At 40.4% G+C, this 22,520-nt stretch overlaps 1 protein-coding gene across 1 annotated transcript in view; it reads right to left on the bottom strand.

The window, feature by feature from the left end:
* Positions 1-9,828: 9,828 nt before the first annotated feature.
* Positions 9,829-22,520, bottom strand: part of RAPH1 (Ras association (RalGDS/AF-6) and pleckstrin homology domains 1) — a 112,368-nt gene continuing 99,676 nt past the window's right edge. The window contains 5 exon segments of the mRNA XM_036254189.1: positions 9,829-11,431; positions 11,433-11,968; positions 14,997-15,139; positions 16,373-16,493; positions 17,898-17,996. Coding sequence (XP_036110082.1) covers positions 9,982-11,431; positions 11,433-11,968; positions 14,997-15,139; positions 16,373-16,493; positions 17,898-17,996 — 2,349 coding nt within the window. The 3' untranslated portion in view covers positions 9,829-9,981.

Genomic DNA, 22,520 nt, shown 5'->3' with positions numbered 1-22,520 from the left:
TTTTACTGTGCTGCTGCTGCATGAGACTGCATTGCCACCAATGGCCAGTACACCCAGATGTGTGAGGCAGGGTAGGCTGGCTCACTGCTGAGGTACGTGTGCGAAGCTACCTGTGAAAGTTCTTAAGGTTCTGAGATTGGAGAGTAGGAATGTGCCTTCCAACAGGCATCCTAAATTCTTGCCTTAGGTGCTGGTTTGAGGAATAGGATATCGTTAGACCAACTATTTCTTTACTTCTTCCACTATTGAGAAAAACATTATTCTTTTTGGGAAAAGAACTATTTTCAGGTTTCTTGATAGTCACTGGGAATAAAAGGCTTGCTACTGTGATCTTGGAATGATATTAATGGCCAGTGTTAGCTGTTGCTGCGTTGTTTACTCACTTAATTAGAAAAGGGAAATACTCTCATGATTTTGTGGTTGGCCTCCCTTGGTAAGAATTTGAACCTTGTGTCTCAAACTAAGAATAGAGGGATAAGGCCACATATTTATCCAGTTACATAAATTAAAAACTGCTAGAACTTTGAAACAGTCAAGTATTTTTTTATCTGCCCAGTTATAGCTTCAGGTGGAGTTTGTAAGTCAGATGGTTTTAATCATTTCTGTAGTCAGTATAAGTGTTTTAAAAATCCAGTGGGGGTGGGGCGGGGGGGGGGGCTTTGAATACTTGGTGATTAAGTAGCTCATGGTCAGGCCCAAAGCTGTCATGGGTTCTTCCCAGAACTAGTCAAGAAGAGAGCCCTGTCAGGTGACTTCCTTGTGCTGGGTCAAAGGGAATGGGCATTAGCTGTATATACAGTTGACCCTTGAACGACACAGGTCCACATACATGTGGATTTTTTTCAATAAATATACAGTCAGCCCTCTGTATCCCTGGATTTGCATCTGCAGATTCAACCAGATATGATTGAAAACATTATTTTCAATCTGTGGTTGGGAACCCACAGATGCAGATGACCAACTGTGTGCATTGTTTTATACCATTTTGTATAAAGGACTTTGGCATCCAAGGATTTTGGTATCTCTGTGTGTGTGGGTACGGGGTTGTCCTGGAACCAATCTTACACAGATACAGAGGGCAGACTGTATTTAAGTTTGGGGAGACAAAAGTTACATCTGGATTTTCAGTTGCTTGGGTCTCTGTGTCCCTAACCCTTCCTGTATTGTTCAAGGGTCAACTGTATTTCACATGTAAGCCTTGAACATGAGGTAGCATAGATAGAGAATCTTGATTGAAAAATGAACATGTGTAGTAGTGTGTGCAAGGGAATTCAGGTGGTGTAGGCAGAATATTCAACTTGTGAACTTACCTGAGCACAAAACTTCACCACCATTTAACTGAGACCCAGATGTACCATTCCCTTGTCAAGATTTTTGTTGTCAAGTTGCAGGACACCCTCCCTGCCAGGATCACAAGTCAGCTATTTTGCTTTTAGCTCTCTTCAACACTTTGAATTTAGCTGTGCCTCCATGCTTTTGTGAGGTCATCTCAACATCCTTTATTTGGTTTTCCTTTCAAGTAATGGCCCTGAGTGTCCTGAGCCTTCAGCTTTGTGAATGGACCCAACCAAGACTATACTTGGATAGTTTAAACTCCTCTAAAGTGTTGGTGTATAACTAGGAAAACTTTAAAAATTAGATGTTCCAATTGTTTGAATACTTTTTTGCTGAGAAAGCTTAGTGGACTTAAAAGCATATTTTGAAATCCAACAAATAGTACCATAGCTCCCGACAGCAGACAACTACAACAGGAGTCAGGTAGCCTGTTGGATTGGGGAGCGCAGAGGACACCAATTATGAAGACTGCAGCGGGGGTCCGTGGGTCAGCTGACTTTTTCTACATTATTTAGTACTAATGTGAGTGTGATTCTTTTTTGTTTAAAAAAATTGGATTTTCTGCCTACTTTGTTTTTGTACAGTTTTGAATTCTGTATATTGGAAGGATACTATGTAATGATAGGCCAGGCCTACAGTAATTGGAGACTTTGAATGTATGTAATATTTCCATAGATTGCATGCTATTAATAGTCTTTGAGAGTAGTATTTTATTGAGTTTGCCCATTTATCTTTTTATAAATGAGACGAGACAGTGGGCACTAGGAATTCCAAGTGAATGTAGAAATTTCACATGCTACATAATAGTGTGGCAAAGATGATCCATGTCTGAATCTGCTGACCCCAGTAAGCAACCATATTATCAGGACAGAGAATCTAATGGGAGGTAATTTTTTCCTTCTGAAACGTTCCTTTTTGACTTGCTGTCTACTCCCTACTCCCTTAAAAAATAAACACTTAAAAAGGAGTGACCTAAGAGTTTTTGTTTTTTTTGGTTTTTTTTTTCGGTATAACTGTTTGAAAGGCCGTGGTAGTATGAATGAAAATACATTTCTTATCATTGACCTAATGGCCAAGGCAGTAAATCTGAAATAAAAAGTATCAGCATGTCAAAATCTAGACCTGAGTGATTCAGCCTGCTGTTTGAAATACTAATCTTCTCTTCTTCAGTATTTTTCTGTTTTGGCTATTTGCGTTCTATCCCCCTCATGGGCACCGTAGGGTTGGCAAGGGCCTGCTAATTTTGCTGTTTTCCTAGAAGTCAGTAGGTGAGGTGTTTTACCCCTCCCTTTCCCCTTCTACTTCTGTTTATTACCCATCTGGAATGTTTTATTTGTCTTCAGTTATTTCTGTAATGTAGTTGTGTTTCTTGGCATAGTTTATGTCAATTGAGATGATTTACTTGAATTTTGTTTGAGAGGCATCGAAATGATGGTAGTTTGCTTTTATCCTTTTGTTTTTATTTTCTTTTAGCAGGTAACCTTTCTGCATTAGGAACTATTTTTAAGATCTTTTCTGCTTGGTGGAGAGCAAGGCCACCTTTGAAAAGGATTTGATGGAGGAATTGGCAGGTGACTGCCAAATCTTTAAAGGGGATCTGAGTCACTGCTGAACTACTTGGGCCAGGAACTCTTGATTGGTGATGATTTCCCTCACATGATTTTATGGATCATAAAATTTTAGAGCTACATGAGATTTTAGATCAATCTTATTTTACTGATGAGGTTAGAGGTTTTGTTTCAGGTAACAGCTAATTAATAATGGTAAAGTTTCCGACTCGGTGCCACTTGATACTCTTTCTACAAGTGTCTTAATTGAATTTTTTTCCTTTATTGATTTTAGAGAGAGAGGAAGGGAGAGGGAGAGAGCTAGAAACACAGAGAGGAGAACAGCGATTGGCTGCCTCCTGCATGCCCCCCACTGGGGGTCGGGCCCACAACCTGGGCATGTGCCCTGACTGGGAATCGAACTGGCGACCTCTTGGTGCATGGGTCGATGCTCAACCACTGAGCCACATCAGCTGGGTCTCTGAATGTTTCTTTAAAAGAGTTCTACTTGATGTCTTCAGGAAGGTACTTGAAAATATACGCTGTTTCAGTAAATACCACAAGTATTTAAACTTGTTTGAAGGAGTGTACTAAGTGCAACCCTAATTAGTGAAAAATCTTCATATTTAGCCCTTCTAAAACTATACTCAGAACAAATGACCTTTTCCATGAGGTATATGTGGTAAAAAAAAAAAAAAAAGACATTTCAATACTGGCAGGAGTATAGCAAACAGCCTTATTTGAGAGAGCCTTATAAAACACTTCTTTGTTAAAAAGGCATTGCGCTCATTACCTTAAGTTTACTTTATGCTGATCTTTGTTCCTATTTCTTACTGAGAATTGCATAGTTCTTAAAAAAAAAAACCAAACCAAAAACCTGACAAATGATACTTGCTAAATATCTTGACACTTTTTGTAAAAAAACCAAAACAAAGCTTATTTTCACATTAAAATGGAAACATCTTTTGCAACTTCAGAATTCTATGAAAAAGCAGTTTTTATCATATTTTATGTCCCTGCATCTTTTTTCTTAACAAAATGGTTTATATAAAAAGAACATAAACAATTTGTGATCTGGCCAGTTGTACTTTCAGCTCCCAGAGGGTTGGTGTTGAGTGAAAACCATGCAGGAAAACTTGAGGGAGGAGCAGCCTGTTGCCAGTGATGTTTTTTGGTCTGTGCCATTAAACCACCTCCTTGAGTGGGGGAGCATTCACTTTTTAATTTTGAAATTGTATTTGGAATTGTTGCTGTGTACTAAGAACTTGACCTAAATAAAATTCCACAAAGTATATCTCTAAGTGTCTTGTGAATATATTTATGCAAGTAACCCCCTTTTTCTCTCGAAGGTGGTATATAAATTTAAGTGTTGTAAATACATTAGAATACACCTTTATACATACCTTGACATAGCAGTCCAACAGAATTGTGATACCAAAGCTCACCAGTTTGTTAACCAGGTTCTTAATGGTGCCGATCCACAAACAGTCAAGTAACGTCCCCATGTTTAAATGAAATCTATGTATTCTTTTTATTAAGGATTGGGTAAGCTGACATAGTGAAAACATGTAACTGAAAAACAAACTTACACTGACTGTTATGACCACTGTCCTAAACCATTACAATACCTCACTGACAGTAACTGGCAAGAGTAACTTGGAAAATAACTTAATCCAGCAGTAGAACAAAAAACATCCATCAGTAGTACTGAATATATCTCTCTCATATATATCTATCTCTCTATATATATATATATATCTAGGTTTGCACAATCGGAGCAAGGCACGTAATGAAATGAGTGTACATTTAAACAGAAAAAAATAGCAACAAAGCTGAAAGAAAAATTGTAACTTCATCTTTACTGAACTGTGCATAATCGTTTGAATAATGTCTTCTATTGGGTACTTTAAAATGCAGTTCCTTTTGTCGTCTTTTTCATGCTTTAAAAAAGTACATTCCTATTTATTTATAGCAAAGCTTCCCACAGCCTACATGTCAATGTGAGTCTTGACTTAATTTTTAAAATAAATGAGAAAACGGAGCAATCCCAGTTAAGTATTATGTGCAATTTTCCTTTGAAAGAGTAAACAATGTTTTTACACCGTTTAGCACAAGCTAATGATATTTTATTTTAAATGTACATTTCTATAAAGAGTTCACTAGTGGCTGATAATAAAATTAAGCAAAATCATTTGAAACATTCCAGTTAATACTTATTTTCAAGAAAAGAAGAAAATATATAGGAGACGGCAATCATGGAAAATGGCAGTTTTTTGGTATTAGTTTACAATAAATTTAACAAACAGTGGACAGTTCCCAAAATGCAAATTTTTTTTCCCTTTTAAGTGCTGCAAGCATATTCTGCTCACGAAGAGGTTGAGGCTTCAGCATATACCAGCTTAGTATTAACAGCCATCAATGACCAACATACTCACTTCTGAACTTTGCCGTCTTTTAACTAAGTAGTATCACTGCCATCCTGACTCAGTTCACTTCTCTCGATGTCTTTGGTAGAAAGCAGCCAGTCCTTGTTTAGGCAGATGGAGCCATCTCTTGTGAGATAGTCACTTTTTCTATTTTCACGTAAACTAGAAATACTCACTTTCCTTCTCTTTCACTAGCACCTCAGAATCTGCTTGTTAGATTCTTTTTTTTTTTGTTAATGCTATTCCTCCCAAAGAGTTCAAGGCACTGGGGATTATAGCAGATGTTTTCTCTTCAGATGGTTTATTACTTCAACAAGCAAAGAGCAAACCAATTGGAGATCCTCCCACCCCAATCAAGTGTATTGTTTGCTTATTTTTATGTAGCAAGTTAACTTGACAGCTAAATATCAGATTTCTTGTACGAGGGTACAACAGAGCACTTGTTAAGTTTAAGGGACAGACTGGTCAGATATAGAAACATGTTTCTCTTTTTTTAAAGGGAAAACAAATATTAAAAGATAGTGGGATATTTAATTCTGTTCTACTTGCATCTCTGTGGATCAAATCTCAACTTTATGAGTAGTCACAGAATTAGGAGTATCCTTCTTCATATAAATGATATAAGTGTTTAAACCAAAACTCGAAAATGCCCAAATATACTTGCAATCTAGTGATTTTTAGAGCTAGAATTCTCTCATCAAGTGTATAAATCCAAATTATTTTTAATTCCTATTTCATTTAGAGTAAATCAGGGTCATTCAGGTTTACTTGGGTTCTAGACTGGAATGAAATCCATGAGATTACATCAGTTTTAACTTGTAGTTCTGCAGGCATATTAAAAATTTTGGTAGTAATGTATAAAACTAGGGAAACATTTTTTATATGTTTAAAATTACCTTGTGTTTTTAACATAAAATTGCTTTTAGGAGAGGAAGAAAGGTGACAAAAGGTTCCGTTGGTGACCTGACAGTCAGATCAAACCACATTACCTGAACATTTTTTCAGGCTAATTTATGACTTTACATTCTGACACAAGTTTATTAATTGTATTTTCCCAGAATTGCAGCTTCTGAAACCCTACCTAATTGGATGCACAGGCCCTGTTAACCTTGATCTGAGTTATACTGGAATTATTCATGATCCTCCAATTTTGTTTAAACTTTCTTGATAAACTCAGCACTGTTTTCAGTGGTAATGAATGTACATACAGAGGGGACTTCTAAGATAGCCCTTAGCAGAACTGCCATCAGTGGCCAGGAGCACCTTGATTTTAGAGGACTGGAAAACACTGTGTCTACATTACTTTGTTTGAAATTTTCTGATTAAAATTGTGTCCTACAGCTTGTAAGAGTCAGCATTCTTTTTCAATTTATACTTAAGTGGGTATCTGTAAAAACCATAAGAATGTTTTTTCCCCCAAGTGAGAATTATGGCTAAGAAAAAAAAATTCTTATTGTAAAAGCCAAGCTCAATATTGAATAGCCTAACATTTATATTAATACCTATAAACCTGTTGTAAGTTGTTGCTGACTTTCAGTGTTGGTACCAAAAGGTTAAACATAGGGTGATCCAATTTTGAAGTCATCTGTGGTAAGGTTAGGGTGTCACTAGCTCTAACAGGCACCTGTCTGCACTGCCCTCAATAGCAGGATGAATCGTCCTTACTGTTCATTTCCAGTCAGCTGTCCAGATGTCCTTCTCTGACTTGAAGATCTATGCTGGTTAGAGCTGCTGGGCAGGAGGCAGTGAATGAAGGCACAGAGCTAGCGTCTGGCAGTAGGGTTACCATGAACACACCAGAGAAAGGAGCAGTTACAAAAACAAGAGTAGTCTCAAAAACAAAACACCACCACCACAAAGCTACATCCCAACAAAAATCCAAATTAACAACAACAACCTAGTAGGGAGTTAAACACTGGAAGTATAATCTAAAGTGTTATTTTGTTTTTTGATTCAGTTTCACACACAACAAAGGAAAAAAAGTTGATTAATAGCTTTTCCCATCTTTGGAGAAATGTAAACAATCTGTTGTCAGACAAGCTAATGGAGTGGGGTAAAAATGACAGTTCCTCCTCTGACCTAGCTCTCTTCTTGGTGTCCTGTGTTGTTCCCTGTAGGAATGGGGGAACATCCGGCCCACGGGCTGTATAACGCCCTCAAAATCAGTACCAGCTCACATCACACGCCTCACCAAATTAGCCTGACCAAATATAGCAGGTTAATTATTAAATTGATAATTTTGTATGGCCCTGGAATGCTGTTATAAATATCCAAATGGCCCTTGGCAGAAAAAAGGTTCCTCACCCTGTAGGAAGTCTGCTTTTTCAGGAAAATGATACATCAAAAGCATCAGTCCAAGATGGTGTCATCAGCACTGACACAAGAAGTCCCAGGAAAGCCCCCACAAAAACAGGTTGTATCTTAGGGCTGAAATCACGGGTGAAGGAAGATAGATTGAGGGTACGTTATTCAAGTTGAAATTGTCTGTCTTCATGTATAAAAAGCTCCACCACAATAAAAATCCCTAGTGATGAATATATCATTGGATTAATTTCTTAACAGCTTTTTACCTCACAAATAAGGGTGATTTTTAGAATACAAAACTGCGGGTAGAGACTGAGAAATTACTTCACTCATGACTCACACTGGTGTTTGGCAATCTGTACTCAAATGTTACCCAAATTGCTGTGCTGCTTAAATTAGCAATGCAGATGTGTCCAAGGTCACTTCATAAGCATAACAATATCAAGCACACAAACCCTGTGAACTGAAAAGATCCAAAAAATATCTTTTAAAGATGTAGGGTTTTTAAAAATGCACAATGGTATATATTATTAGTGCTCTATAACCACATGAATATATTGAACAGTATCTTGCAGATTTGGCGATGAGAAGTACCACCTGTTCTATGATGGGGCACTTTGTTGGAGAGGGAGTTACACGGGTATCTTGTGTACACCACACACTTTCACTTATTGAATTACTATGTGCTCCACTGCACTGGCTCCTTTTTTCCTTACGGTACAGTGTCAAAGATGTCTGCAGTCTGCACTGACAACCCTGAGTCACTACAGGCAGAGACTTTCATTACAAGATGTGCTCACTTATTCCTGGGATAGCTAGTTTTTATTCTTTTGTTTAAGAGCAGTTCTGAGATTGCACTTTATTCCTAATGGTCAATTTATCACATTTCTCTCAGATACAAAAGAAAATTCACAGGAAACAAAAAAGCACATGAAGTGTGAAGTGACGAATACAGGACTAGTGTGTCATTAGAGCAATGATTTCATATTATGCCAAATTACACATGCATAATAAGTAATGTCACTTACTGTACCTGGACTATGCTACTCTCACAGAACCCCTGGTAACGTAGACAGATCTCTACAACCTGGCTGCTACAAGCAAGGATCCTAGCGTGTTCCAGTAACAAAATTTCATTTATTTCCCCCTCCTCCTATGATAGTCCCATACCTAAAGGAATTCTTTGTATTAACACATTGCAATCCATATACAACCTGATTAATGATACCTGCACAGGGTCCATTTTGTTTCTTTTTGTAATCACCCCAACCTTCGAGAGAGCAATACAGACATTTCAGAAGGTGATTTTGTTTTTTATAATGATGCACTGCTGGACACAGGATGGGTATATTTGATATAGCAACTGCCTACAGATACCTAAGATCAACTTCTACTTTAAAGCACACACTTCTAAGATAACTGGTGACCCAAAGACATACTGGACTGAACATTCCAGGGAATTGTGTTGGATATTCTCTCACAATGAGTCAAAGCAAGGACTCTGAAGCCAAGCTTCATGAAACTTCACAAAGTCCATGAAAGGATTCCAACAGTATAAAAAGAACTATCCAAGATCATAGTACTAAATTACACGTGTTGCAAGCAAAGAGCTTACCTGTGACAGAAGATATCCTAGATCAGGCGAATCACTGTAGCAGTACTGTCACTAGAATGGATTAGTTACACCATGTATTTACTTCCTACACACAACTGCATACAGTGTCTGAAATTTCCCATACTGCACTATGTACCCGTTCTATGAAGCTGAGAGATTTTCCTGATTAAAGTGCCGCTTTATGTATAGTAATGAAGTGTCAATCAAGCAGTTCTAACTTCAGCCAACTGGGAAAAAAAATACAAAAGCCCTACAGATATACTAAACATTGTGGTTGTCTTCTCAAACTGAGAAACAGCACATTATATATCTATTCCTTAATATATAATACACAACATGCACAGATAGCCGCACATGGAGACTTATAAAATTCCGTCTAAATAAGTCATCAGAAGTTTGTTTTTGGTCCAATCCACGACAAATAATAGAAATCATAAGGGACAGGACACACACACACCCTTTCCATGTCTCTTCTGCCCAAAATAAAATCCATTTTCAGATTAAAAGAGAAAAGGAATAAATAGAATCACTCCCAGTTATATATATATGTATATATATACATATACACATACATATATATACATACACTAGTTATAGCTATGTGTGTGTACATGTGTGCGTGCACACACAAACACACACAGCTGGACACTACCTGAATAACATACCAGAAGGCTCTGAACACCTGAATTCATAGATCAGATGAGCTGATTGTAGAACAGATTACAGATACCATGAAAATAAAGTCCTATGGTAGCTACCAGTCTCTTGAGAGCTTGGTGTTTTGGTCTCTCTTGGGAGGAGCGGGAGGGGGTCCTCTCCGCAAGGTTGCATAGCCTGATATATGACTGCCTCCATAACCAGCTTTCTGTTGATCAGAAAGCAGTTCAGGGGGTGGTGGGGGCAATGCCATGTCATCCATGGTGGCTGTGGGTTCTGCTCTGGACATGCGGGAGGAGGAGAGCGAGCCGTGCCGGGTGATGGACTTCCGTTGCAGTGTCCTGTTGAGGTCAGCCAGGAATCCAGGCTGGACACTAAGGCTGGATTTGGGAGAGGTGGGCACTTGTGGCACAACTGTGGTCAGCGCTGGCTGCTCAGAGACCTCTGCTTGAGTGAGGCGGGTGCTATCATTCCGTTTGGGTCGCGTGGGTGGAGGGGCCTTCTTCACTGACGTTTTGGACCACTGCTGTGGTTGAGGATTAACTACTGCCACTTTTGGAGAAATGTTTCCCAAGAATGCTGCAGGGATATCTATGGGGGGCAGAGGAAGCTCTATTTCAGGTGGAGGGGGTGGAAAGTCAGAGTCTGATGGAGGAGAAGGAAATTCTACTATGGACTCCTTGCCACGCCCACTCAGGACAGATGCTTTTGCTGCCACACACCCCTGTTGGAGAACTCCAGGAAGGTGAACTCCAGAAAGATTTAGTTTTCCAGGTTTGGGGGGCGTTGCAGGAGGTGGTGGGGCCTCCTTGTTGGGAGACCCAGAGGGTTCTGGTGATGCAAACTTGCTGACTAGACTGTCCACTGAGGGTCTCTTAGGCTCAGGATGCTCTGCACAACTGCTGGACTTGATGCTGGAGTTTCGCTGTGGGGTTGGGGGAGGTTTCTTTCCCCCAGGGCTGGATGTTTTACTGGTCTTTTTGCCTGGAGATCCACTTTTGTCAGAGGCAGGAGAAAATGTAGGTGTGGATGGTGGTGGCAGTGGGGCTGGGGGTGGGGGTGGGGGTGGTGGTGGTGGAGGAGGAAACACCAGGCTGCTTTCAGGAGGAGGAGGAGGGAAATCTGGAGAAGGGACAGGGACCGAACTGGGCTGCCACTTGGGTTTTGCTTTAACAGCAGGAGGGGACTGTGGGGCTATATGTGCTGTGAGGGGCTTTAAGGGCTGTGACTCCATGGGGGGAGGAGTTGGAGGTGGGGGGAACTGGCTGGCTATCTGCTTCACTATAGAGGGCACTGGAGACAGTGGAGAGGGAGGTGGTTTTACACTGAAGCCCTGATGCTTGGGTAATGTGGGTGGGGGGACTGGACCAGGAGCAGCTGGAGAGGGTGGAATGTGAGGGAAAGCCGGCTGCTTCTTCGTTGGGGGGACTGGAGGAGTAGGTGTAGGTGGAACAGCCTGTGTGGCAACAGGGGGTACAGTCTTGGTGCTGGTTGATGGCAGGGTCACAAGAGGTTTAGGAGGGGCTTGGGGAGGGACAGGAGGAGGGGGGGGGTGGGGGTGTTGGAGGAGCTGCTTGAATAACATGCTGAACATGATGAATCTTCAAAGGAGGAGGTGGGGGGCTGAACTGTGGAAGGGACTGGGCGCAAGGTGTGGGTTTTAGCTGGGCCATAGCAGAGCCAGGGGTAGGGGGTGGGGGAGGGGGTGGGGGTGGGGGTACAACTCCGTTGGGGGGCACCGGGATCTGAGGCTTCGCTGGCTGTGAGGTCGAGGACAGAGGCTGCATCACTGAGGGTGGTGGAGGCTTAAACAGAGTTCCTGAATGCTGAGAGGCGTTCTGCAGCCTGGTTATCGTGCTGTACTTGACAAACATTGTGGCTGCCGAGCCCCCAGAAGGTGTAGACTGGCTGGGCAGAGGAGGGGGAGGTGGGGGTGGAGGGGGAGGCGGAGGGGGCGGGGGCGGGGGCGGGGGCGGTAGAGGAGGCGACGGCTGGGAGGCGGTGTATGGGTTGACTAGTTTAGGTTGTGGGGATAAAGGGGGCATGAGTGAAGTGTAGGATCGATTCACAGACTCCATTCTGGCCTAAAAGGAGTATGGGGGGTAGGGTGAAAGAGAAAACACAACAAAACAGTTACAGAGGTCAGCTGTGAATAAGTAAAAGTAAAAAGGAAGGACTCGGGACGTGCGTGGAAAGATGCAGCAGCTGTGATCATGAAGATGAGCAAGGCCACAAAGGCTAAAAATTCTGACTCCCTGGGCCACATGGGCACAGGGGAAATTCATTTATCCAACAATATTTTTAAATAGCTAGACTGTTTAATAATCTAGGAACAATTTCCTGCTGCAAATGCTGTTTACATGGTGACGGGTTGTCCTGAAGGGGAGCCCTCCATGGGGGCGCTCCAAGCACAGGACCAGACCAGACCCTGTGAAGGGGACTGTGATGGCTCAAGTTCACTGTTCAGTCCATGACTCATCTACATTGAGCAGATGCCACAGCTGGGTTTAGGAATGCTGGGGGAAGGCCTCCTGGGGAGTGAGGATGGCTTTTTGATGCTAATAAGCTGACACGTGAGAGTATGAAAAGTGTCAGCAGGTGTCACACAGGTATGAATGAGCTTGACACATACACTCGTGTTCATGTGAGAACTCGCATCCAGCATGCACAGAAGTCCAACAATGCAGGTAAAGAAGGGGCATTCTTTACCTCTGCTTTACTGGAAAATACATAAAGAAATGCTTCATAAACATTACAGCCAAAGATCATACCAATATTATACAGAAAAAGCCAGAAGAAAATGAGAAGAAACTTTAGAAGGCTAGAGCAAAGTAAATGTACCAAGAAAGGGGAGCTAGAGCCCTGCCCGGTTTGCTCAGTGGTTAAGGCTACGAACCAAAGGGCAGTAGGATCGATTCCTGGTCAAGGGCATGTGCCTGAGCTGCAGGTTCGATCCCCAGCCTTGGTCAAGGTCATGTAGAAGGCAACCATTTGGTGTCTCTCATGTGAATCCATGTTTCTCTCTATCCCTCCCTTCCACTCTATCTAAGAATCAATGGAAAAATATCTTCAGGTGACGATTAACCAAAAAAAAAAGGGAAGGGGGAGCTAGAATTTGCCAGCAACTTGTTGACCAGTCCATTACCACATCTGGTCATTTATTTCATGGAACTACTCATGCATGAATGTGGTTCAAATATGTTTGAAAAGAGCAAAGGAAGGACCCTTGTTTAATAACTTTAGGTACATCTTTTAGGCTCTTTGAACATCCTACATCCGATGAGGATCCAAGATCAACCGTTTGTTTTTAGTTATGAATGACATCTAATTAGCATGTAGAAAGCTTAGGTTAGTGAACTAGGAGGCTCATTACAGGGCTGAATTCTAATGTTCATCAGGACATTCGAATGTTTCTTTAAAAACTGCACATCAAAGTAAAAGCATTAGTCTGCCAAACTTGGTTACAGGAATCACCCAGGTTAATGTGTTTCCAAAGAACAGCCCCTGACCTTATCTTGTCCCTGTCCTGGCTGCTGCAGGGGTGTAGACCTTAGCTGTGCTGGCCTTCTCATTTGGCACCCGAGACTGAGGTAACAGAAGAAATGGGGATCAAGACTCAAACACACCATCACTGCAGCACGGCAGGGTTCATGCTCTTTCTGAAACTGCAGTGACACTGCCCTACTTCATCACAGAGCATTCAAATCTGTGTTTCCCTTGGCCTTTCATTCCAAATGCACATGGATAACACCATTAAAAATTTAGTGAGGTAAAAACTTTTCTTCAGATGTCTGAATTGTGTAAACTTGCTTCTCTACTACATACATTGAGTTAGTACCAGAAAGCGGGCTACTCCATCCAAATTCAGTGGGAGAAAAAAGAGAGGACTATTTCTTAAAGTTTCAGCCTCTGACAAGGGAATTGGTTAAATATACCACTGTTTTGAGAACTTAGATCATCAGAACCAATTCTCAAATATTTACTTCTAAGAGACCTTGACAATGATTACTAACGCCTCCTCCACCCTCCCAAGGGCCAGTTAACTAGATATTCAAATTAAGGAATAATCTAAGGGGTAATAACCATTTAATTCTCATTGGTGAATGCACTTGTATAAGTGATTCAGATTAAAAGAATGAAAAAAATAAAAATCATTATTGGGTAAAAACAAAATGGTCAACCCTGGCCGGTCTGGCTCAGGGGTTGGAGCATCGGCCTGCAAACCAATGAGTCGCAGGTTTGATTGCAGTCAAGGGCACGTACCTCGGCTGTGGTTCATCCCTGGCCCTAGTCTGGGTTGTACGGGAGACAACCAGTCAATGTGTCCCTCTCATGTGGATGTTTCTCTCTCCCCCTCCCTCCTACTCTATCTGAAGATAAATAGAAAAATATCCTCGGGTGAGGATTAAAAAAAACATGAGATGGTCAGACAAGGTGGCCGCTGGGTCCGCAGTGGTAGTGAGAGCTCAAGCCTACCAAGAGGGTGAATCCAACTAGGACATGTCCTCACCCACAGAACTTCAGTGGCAATTTGATATAGGTTTTCAACTGTTTAAAGAATGTCTCCATTTTCTAACTAGTCTTCCAGTAACTATTCTCGTCCTCCAGTGCCACTGAACAAGCTACTGTGCAAGGCTCAGGGATCCAAAAATTTAAGGGGATTAATCTGAATGTAGCCATCCACATATACAATAATTTGAGAAAATTCATCAATGCCAAAAAGAATAAAAGAGAGGAAGATAAAGTAATGAGTCAATAAATTAAATTAATAACAAATAAAGAAATAACCATTAGCAGCTTCTCTGGAACAAAATTAGGGCCCTGGCTCTACATTATGTTGCTCTATCCAAATTTGTTAAGGAAGAAAGAAACTGTTATTTCTTAAAAATGTGAGCCACTGAGAAAGAGTTAAACTGGCAGGGTATTTTGTTGTGGTTTTTTTTGAGATCTTAGGTCACTAAAGCCCATTCACAAGTATTCATTTCTGAGGAGAAATCAAAGAAAGAATACAGATATAGAGATAGGACAGTCCCAAAAAAGGAATAAAAAGGAACAAGTTAACCCCATGGAATACCACAGATTTTTCTAGATCAATTAACACACGTGTGTTACCTTGCTGGACTCTTCCAACTGAGTGCCTCGTTTCCAGGCTTCAGAGAAGATGGAGCTCACAATGCTCTGGGAACGGACATGTCCTGCTGGCTGGGTGTCAGATACTCCGCTATCAGACTGAGTAGAGTGATTTGACTGAGACTCTGTTTAAAACAGATTTTTAAAAACAAGATTACATAAGTCAGTATTCTGACAGTATGAACATGTACATTCAGATACATCTTTTACATAAGACCAGGGGCTATACAGAGAGCAACAAGGTACCTTTACTTATTTCATATAAAGCACGGCCTGTAATTTCCACTAGAAAGCTCCTCTTACCGTAGAAGCTAACAGGAAATCTTGATTCTTTTAAAACAGTGCACAATGAGAGACTGATAATTACAATAAATGGCATATAACATTATTGGTATCCTGACAGTCTGTCTTGGAAGAATTCCTAGCAAATAAGAAAATGAACCATCAATAAAGGAGTGAATTTTTTTTTCAATGCTCACCCGAGGATATTTTTCTACTTATCTTCACACAGAGTGGGAGGGAGGGAGGGAGAGAGAGAGAAACATCCATGTGAAAGACACATATCGACTAGTTGCCTCCCACACAACCCCAACGAGGGCTGGGATGAACCGCAACTGAGGTACGTGCCCTTGACTGCGAATCAAACCTGCGACTCATTGGTCCGCGAGCCGACGCTCCAACCTCTGAGCCAAACCAGCCAGAGTGTGAATTTTTTTTAAAAATTGTATCTTCATTACATCGAGATTCAATCTTTTAATATATCCCTTCTCCAGGTCATCCCAGAGGTTTCACTTATGAATTTAGATCTACACATGATCACAATATCCTTTTTCCCAGCAATGAACAGTTCTTAGAATTTGACCCCCAAGTGAGAAGTGTGTTTCCTATGGATTCAGTTATTGGCACCACAAGGCAGGAGCCGCACTGTTAGCCTGGCCTCTGGCAAAGCATAAGGACAAGTCTGCAAGGGAGCTGGGAATGGCTGAGGATGCAGTGTCATTTGAATGACTCCTAGGGTGATGGAAATGGGATTATTTTACTGGACTCCAAGTCAGGTAAGACAACCTTGCAGAAGCACCTAGCTCAGTGCCAGACATCTGGTAGAGACTCAAATGTTATAGCTAGTCCTATCCAATCACTCTGTGAGACGTAGATATTATTAGATTGCCCAAGATATTGTCCCCTCTAGCAAAAAAAAAAAAAAAAAAATTTAAAAAGCTCATATACCTATTTATTATAATTTAGAAATTAGCTATGGCTCTGGCTTTTAAGGATCATGATGAAGTAACCAGGTCTACTAGGATTCTAGAGACACCTTCATGTTGCTAATAAACAGTGCTTTGGGCATTTCATATTACCTGGGATGCTGGAAGAACTGGATCCTGATTTAATGCTGGAGCTGGATAAGGAAGTCCAATCACAGGCAGACTCTGTCCTCTTCAAGGCTTCTTGATAGTTCATGTATAGCTGCTTCCCATACTAAACAGAAGGCAGTCAATGAGGACATCTGAACTTTACAGGGGGCAAGGCGGGAAAGGGGACACATTTCTCTTTACTTGTTAGTAATTAAAATTAATACCTATAATCCTTCAAAAATACTTTTAATACCAGTAAATTATAATCTATTCTTATTTTTCCTCATTTTTACAAAGGCAGCAAAAAGTAAACACTTGATTGTATTCATTATCAACATAAAGATTTTTTTCAGTTATTCCTCAAGCAACTTTGATTTTATACTTATATTTTCTTTCTAGTTACTTAGTAGGCATAACTATTCCTTCAAGTACTATACGTAATCATCTTCATGACGTCCTTTAAAACATTGTTTTTTTTATCCTCACCCGAGGACATTTTTTTCCCTGATATTTTGTTCAGATAGAGTGGGAGGGAGAGAGAGAGAGGGAGAGAAAAACATCGACGTGAAAGGGACACATGGAGTGGCTGCCACCTGCACGACCCAACCAGGGCCGGGAACAAACTGCAACCAAGGTACGTGCCCTTAGCGGGAACCGAAACCAGGTCTCTCTGGACCACAGGCTTAGGTTTGTCTAACCGCTGAGCCAAACTGGCCAGGGTTCCTTTAAAACATTTTTTAAGACTTACTTTTTCATAGAGCAGTTTTAGGTTCACAGCAAAACTAAGAGAAAGGTCCAGAGAATTCCCATGTACTCCCAACCTCTAAACATGCATAGCCTCCCCATTACCAACATCCCCGACCAGAATGGTACATTTGTTATAATCAATGACCCTACATGAACACATCACAATCACTAGAAGTCCACAGTTTATCTTTGTAAACTCTTGGTGTAATACATTCTATGGATTTGGACAAATAAACAATGACTTGTACCCATCATTACAGTATCATATAGAGTATGAATAGTTTCACTGCCCTAAAATTCCTATACTCCACTTATTCATCCATCCCTCCCCCAATACCAAGGCAATTTAATTTTCAAAAAATGTCGTTTGTCTAAGCTAAACTCTGCTATATAAGAATCACATAACACATGCTCAAAGCCAAAATAAATCACTTTGATGCTACACAAGCTTTTACCAGTATTATTCCATAGATACCAATTGTTAAAAGTTTATGCTTATCAACAAAGAAAAAAAGACATTTAAAATATAAGGCCCGAGGTGGGAATGGGGAGGAGGGGGAGGTCAATGGAGGAAAAAAGGGAGGACCATCTGTAATACTTTCAACAAAATAAAAAATTTTTTTCAAAATAAAGTTAAAACAAACAAACAAACAAACAAAAAAACAGCCTGAGAAAACTAGACACTGGCAAAATCATATGAAACAAGAATAAGTGTCATGACAATCAAAGCCATATAATTAAAAACCTCATTATTCTGTCATCAAACTCCCAAAAAACTTACCTTTGCAATGCGAATACCATTGACCCACTGGTGCAGGGTCCTCACATCATCACAACAAAGGTATTTGATGTACTGAGATTTCTTCTGGATCTGTGGATGCTACAAGATTAAAGACAACGTCCAGCTAAGTCTGCTGGAGAACTAAAGGAAAATAAATGCTGTCAAAGCTTAAATCTATCCTGACAAGTTATAGGCCATCAGAATAATGGCCAAATAATGTATACCTCTCGTATGGCCATAAAGCCAAATAAAATGGCCCATAAATAATATTTACAAAATAAATGAGAAAGAAAGTTGTGCTGAATTTTAGGTCAAGGTATCCCCAACTTAAAAAATACCTTCACATCATGGAAAATTCCCAAATACCCCTTCTACATTTCAAACAAGTCCATCAGGGGTGACAGTCAGTAGAATTCTTAATCAATAAGACTGAAAAAAGAAAGAAAATGTTTGATTTCATTTTGAACCCATAGAAAGGGGTTCAGAAGACTCCAAACAAGAGTCTCTGGGAGAAGCTTCCAGTTTCTCCGGAAGTGAACAGCTGAGCGGGCTGGACTAAGCACAGGGCATAGCACCTGGGACAGATGTGGGCACTCCCACCTGTTGCAGCAGGGCTCTCCCTGAGGACTAAGCACTGCTCCGCAGGCCCCTCTACCACAGCACGTGCATTCCAGGGAATAAGCAGCTTTGCAACTGCCTCACCAGATTTAGTTTTCACAACCTAATGTACTTTTCAGTTGAGGGTTGGATGGGAAGTGACTGACCCAACCTTGAATACAAAATCCAAGTGCTAGAACAGACTTAAGGTATTTTAACTCCCCTGGGCCACAACCACTAGTTTCCTGGGAAGAAAAACCCCAAATCACACTAAACATGATTGTTACTACTTCTCTTTTTAGTTATTCTGAAAAAAAATTTTTAAGTGGCTATATTTTTACCTGAAGTATTTAAATTTATGTTCAATTATAACGAGCTTTAAAAATTTTCTAACCATATTCATTTGTAGTGGAAACCCATGAAATCAATAAAATAAATTTGAATAAGTTATCAATGCAGCAAGAATAGGTGGTCATCATTATAAGTAGTGCATCTGCATTGTTAAAGATTGATCTCTCTGGTCTACAATGAGAGATGTATAAATTCATTTATTCATTCTATTCTATATATCGCTTTACAGAGCTCAGCTCCTATGATAAAACATTAATATCAAAACTAATTTAGTTACTGAAAGCTACAGTCAGTTTTAACCATAACCCCTCAACAATAAGAGGTTAACAAAATAATACCTAATAGTTTTTCTCCTGATAATACAGGCTCCACAGCCTTCTCTTAGAATATATGTCCTTGTCCTCATTAAATCACATTATAATAAACCACCACAGCAATCTTGAAAGAGTATAAGAGGACAGGCAGAGGAGTATGTATTTTTCTATAAGAGGAAGAAGATAAATTTTTTTCAACCTCACTCAAGGACATTTTTCTATTTATCTTCAGACAGAGTGGGAGGGAGGGAGGGAGAGAAACATCGACGTGAAAGGAATACACTGACTGGTTGCCTCTTGCATAACCCAAACCAGGGCTGGGGACGAACCGTAACCGAGGTACCTACCCTTGACCAGAATTGAACCCGCAACTGAATGGTCAGCAGGCCGATGCTCTAACCACTGAGCAACCCGGCCAGGGCAGGAAGAGGAATTTTATCTCATTCATTCAACAAATTTTTATTGAGCTAGAACTATTTGCTATATACTTCAAGTAGATGTTGGGATACAATGTTGACAAAACAGAAAGAAGAGACATAGTTTGTGCAGAAGACAAAATAGGCTGAATGAAAAAGCTTTCTTTAGTGTGGCCAATTAGGACTAGAAGAGCTAGTCTCTGTCTCCCACTTCCTTGAGACACTGCTCACTGAGCAGGGTTCAGACATTTGAGTAAGAGGCCATAGGATGGCCCTCAGCCTGTATCCCCACTCCTCACTTATGGTGATTTACAAACCATTCTTGACTGCTTCCCTCCATTTCCTGAAAGTACGGCTATCACCATGGGTGTTCAACTGTAACCGTGGACCTGCCTGAAAGTGTGTATGTGTTCGCTTTGTTTTTTGTTTTAAATCCTCACCCAAGGATATTTTTCCATTTATTTTCAGCTAGAATGGGGGCGCAGAGAAAGAGAGGGAGGGAGAGAAATACTGATGTGAGAGAGATACATCGACTGGCTGCCTCCAACGGGACCCCGACCAGGGTTGGGGACCAAACAGCAACTGAGGTACATGCACTTGACTGGAATCGAACCCACAACTAACTCTTTGGTCCACGGGTCAATGCTCTTAACAGCTGAGCCAAACTGGCCAGGTCATGTGTGTGCTCTCTACACAAAGGGAGTGTTTTTATCAACAGAACATCAGTGAAAATTAAAGAGAAATTATCCTTTATTATTCTCTCATCTCGCTAACCTGATAATCAAAGTAACACCCTAAAGAGTATTATGATATGATTATTTGAGTATTTGCAGATTACTCATTAGTTTAAAATTCATGTTAGGATCTCAAAAATTCTTTTTCAACCTCCCATGTAATAAAGGTATTCATTCCACAGTCTTCATTATGATCATTTAGGCTCTGTGCCACTATCTCAGGAGAATGCCCATTCCACTAATAATATTGTTATTTATTAAAAGTGGCATTTATGGAGGACTTACATGCACCAGCATTGTTAAAATATTTCACACATATTAGCTCATTCCATCCTCACAAAAATCCTATGAGTTACATATGATTACTTTCACGATCTGAGAAGAAATGGAGGCACAGAGGGTTAAGACTACAAAGTTATTTGCCAACCACTGAAAGAACCAGGATTTGAAATCAGGAGATCTTGTTTCAGGGTCCATGCTATTAAATATTATGTCATACTACTGCCTTGTACGTGATGAAATCTTTCAAATTTGCTGCCTCTCTTCTCTTTTCCCCAAATATTATTCCACCACTTTTAAAATTATACACAAGCTAAGAACAAGTATGGAGAAGACATTCTTTGCTAAAAATCAGAAGTTTCACATTTAAATTCTTAAACACTCCAAAGAGAACATATAATGAAATTGCTCCCCAAAACAAATGAATAGCTATACTGAAAGAAAGGTCATTATTTCATTTCTAAAATGATGTTGATTTTGAAAGTTTGCACCCTAATAAAAGGTAGAGATTTTGAGAATTAAATAAAAACATTAAAAAATATACTAAGAGCCCTGGCCGGTTTGGCTCAGCGGTTAGAGCGTCAGCCTGCGGTCCTGAGAGACCCGGGTTCGGTTCCCGCTAAGGGCGCGTACCTCGGCTGCAGTTTGTCCCCGGCCCTGGTCGGTTGTGCGGGTGGCAGCCACTCGATGTATTCCTTTCACATCGATGTTTCTCTCTCTCTCTCTCTGTTCCTCTCTCTCCCTCCCACTCTACCTGAACAAAAAATGGAAAAATGTCCTCGGGTGAGGATAAAAAAAAAAAAAAATACACTAAGAAATTCTGGATTACTATTGCACTATTTGATTAGTTTTCTCTGATTAGTTTATGCCAAAAATTAGATTGAGACTGATTATTTCTAAAATTCTATAACTAAAAGTGATGCTCTAAAATCCCAGTCCAAGTGCCAAAGGAAAACTACTGAATGTGTACTAATCATTTATTACTTTGGAAACACACATAGGCTTGAAAATCAGTTCCATCAATTAACATGCAAGAAGTTAAACAATAAAAATATGTAACAGACCACCCACTCTAACACCTTTGACTTTCTAAACCTCAAAAAAAAAAAAAAAAAAAAAAACCAAGGAGGGAGAAAACCCCTTAGAACTAACAAAAATATTCTTTTTTTTAATCCTCACCCAAGGATATTTTTACATTAATCCTCAAATAGAGCTGGAGGGAGCGAAGGAGGGAAGGGGGGAGGAGAGAGAGAAAGAGAGAAAGAGAGAGAGAGAGAGAGAGAGAGAGAGAGAGAGAGACATTGATGAGAGAGACACATCGCTTGGTTACCACCTGCACAACCCCAGCTGGGGCCGGGGACGAACCACAACTGAGGTATGCGCCCTTCGCTGGAATCGAACCTGGGACTATTTGGTCCGTAGGTGAAGCCATACTGGCCAGGGCAACAAAAAATTCTTAACCTAAGAATTTTATAAGCTGCAAAAAGAATTAAAATAATACTACAATAAATAACAAGAGTTGGCAAGGATATGGAGATTGGTGGGATGATATGTTGGTGCAGCCACTATGAAAAACAGTATGGAGGTTCTTCAAAAAATTAGGAATACAAGTATCATATGATCTAGCAATCCCTCTGCTGGCTATTTATCCAAAGAACATGAAAACACTAATTTGAAAACATACATGCACTCCTATGTTCATTATAGTATTATTTATAATAGCCAAGATATGGAAACAACCTAAGCATCCACTGACAGATGGGTTTTCTGGGTCACCATGTGATGCCTCAAACTGCAGTGGCCATCTGTGGCTATGGGGTGAGCCAGCCTGAGAATAAGCTAATATGCAGAAGATGGAACAGGGAATGAGGGAAAGCATTTGGGTTGTCACTGACAATCTGAGTCATTTAAAATAACCAATTCTTACTGCCC

The sequence above is a fragment of the Molossus molossus genome, unplaced genomic scaffold (assembly GCF_014108415.1).
Source record: "Molossus molossus isolate mMolMol1 unplaced genomic scaffold, mMolMol1.p scaffold_m16_p_11, whole genome shotgun sequence".
Lineage (NCBI taxonomy): Eukaryota > Metazoa > Chordata > Mammalia > Chiroptera > Molossidae > Molossus > Molossus molossus.
The sequence above is the reverse complement of the archived record's forward strand: the minus strand, read 5'-3'. Positions and strand labels throughout refer to the sequence as shown.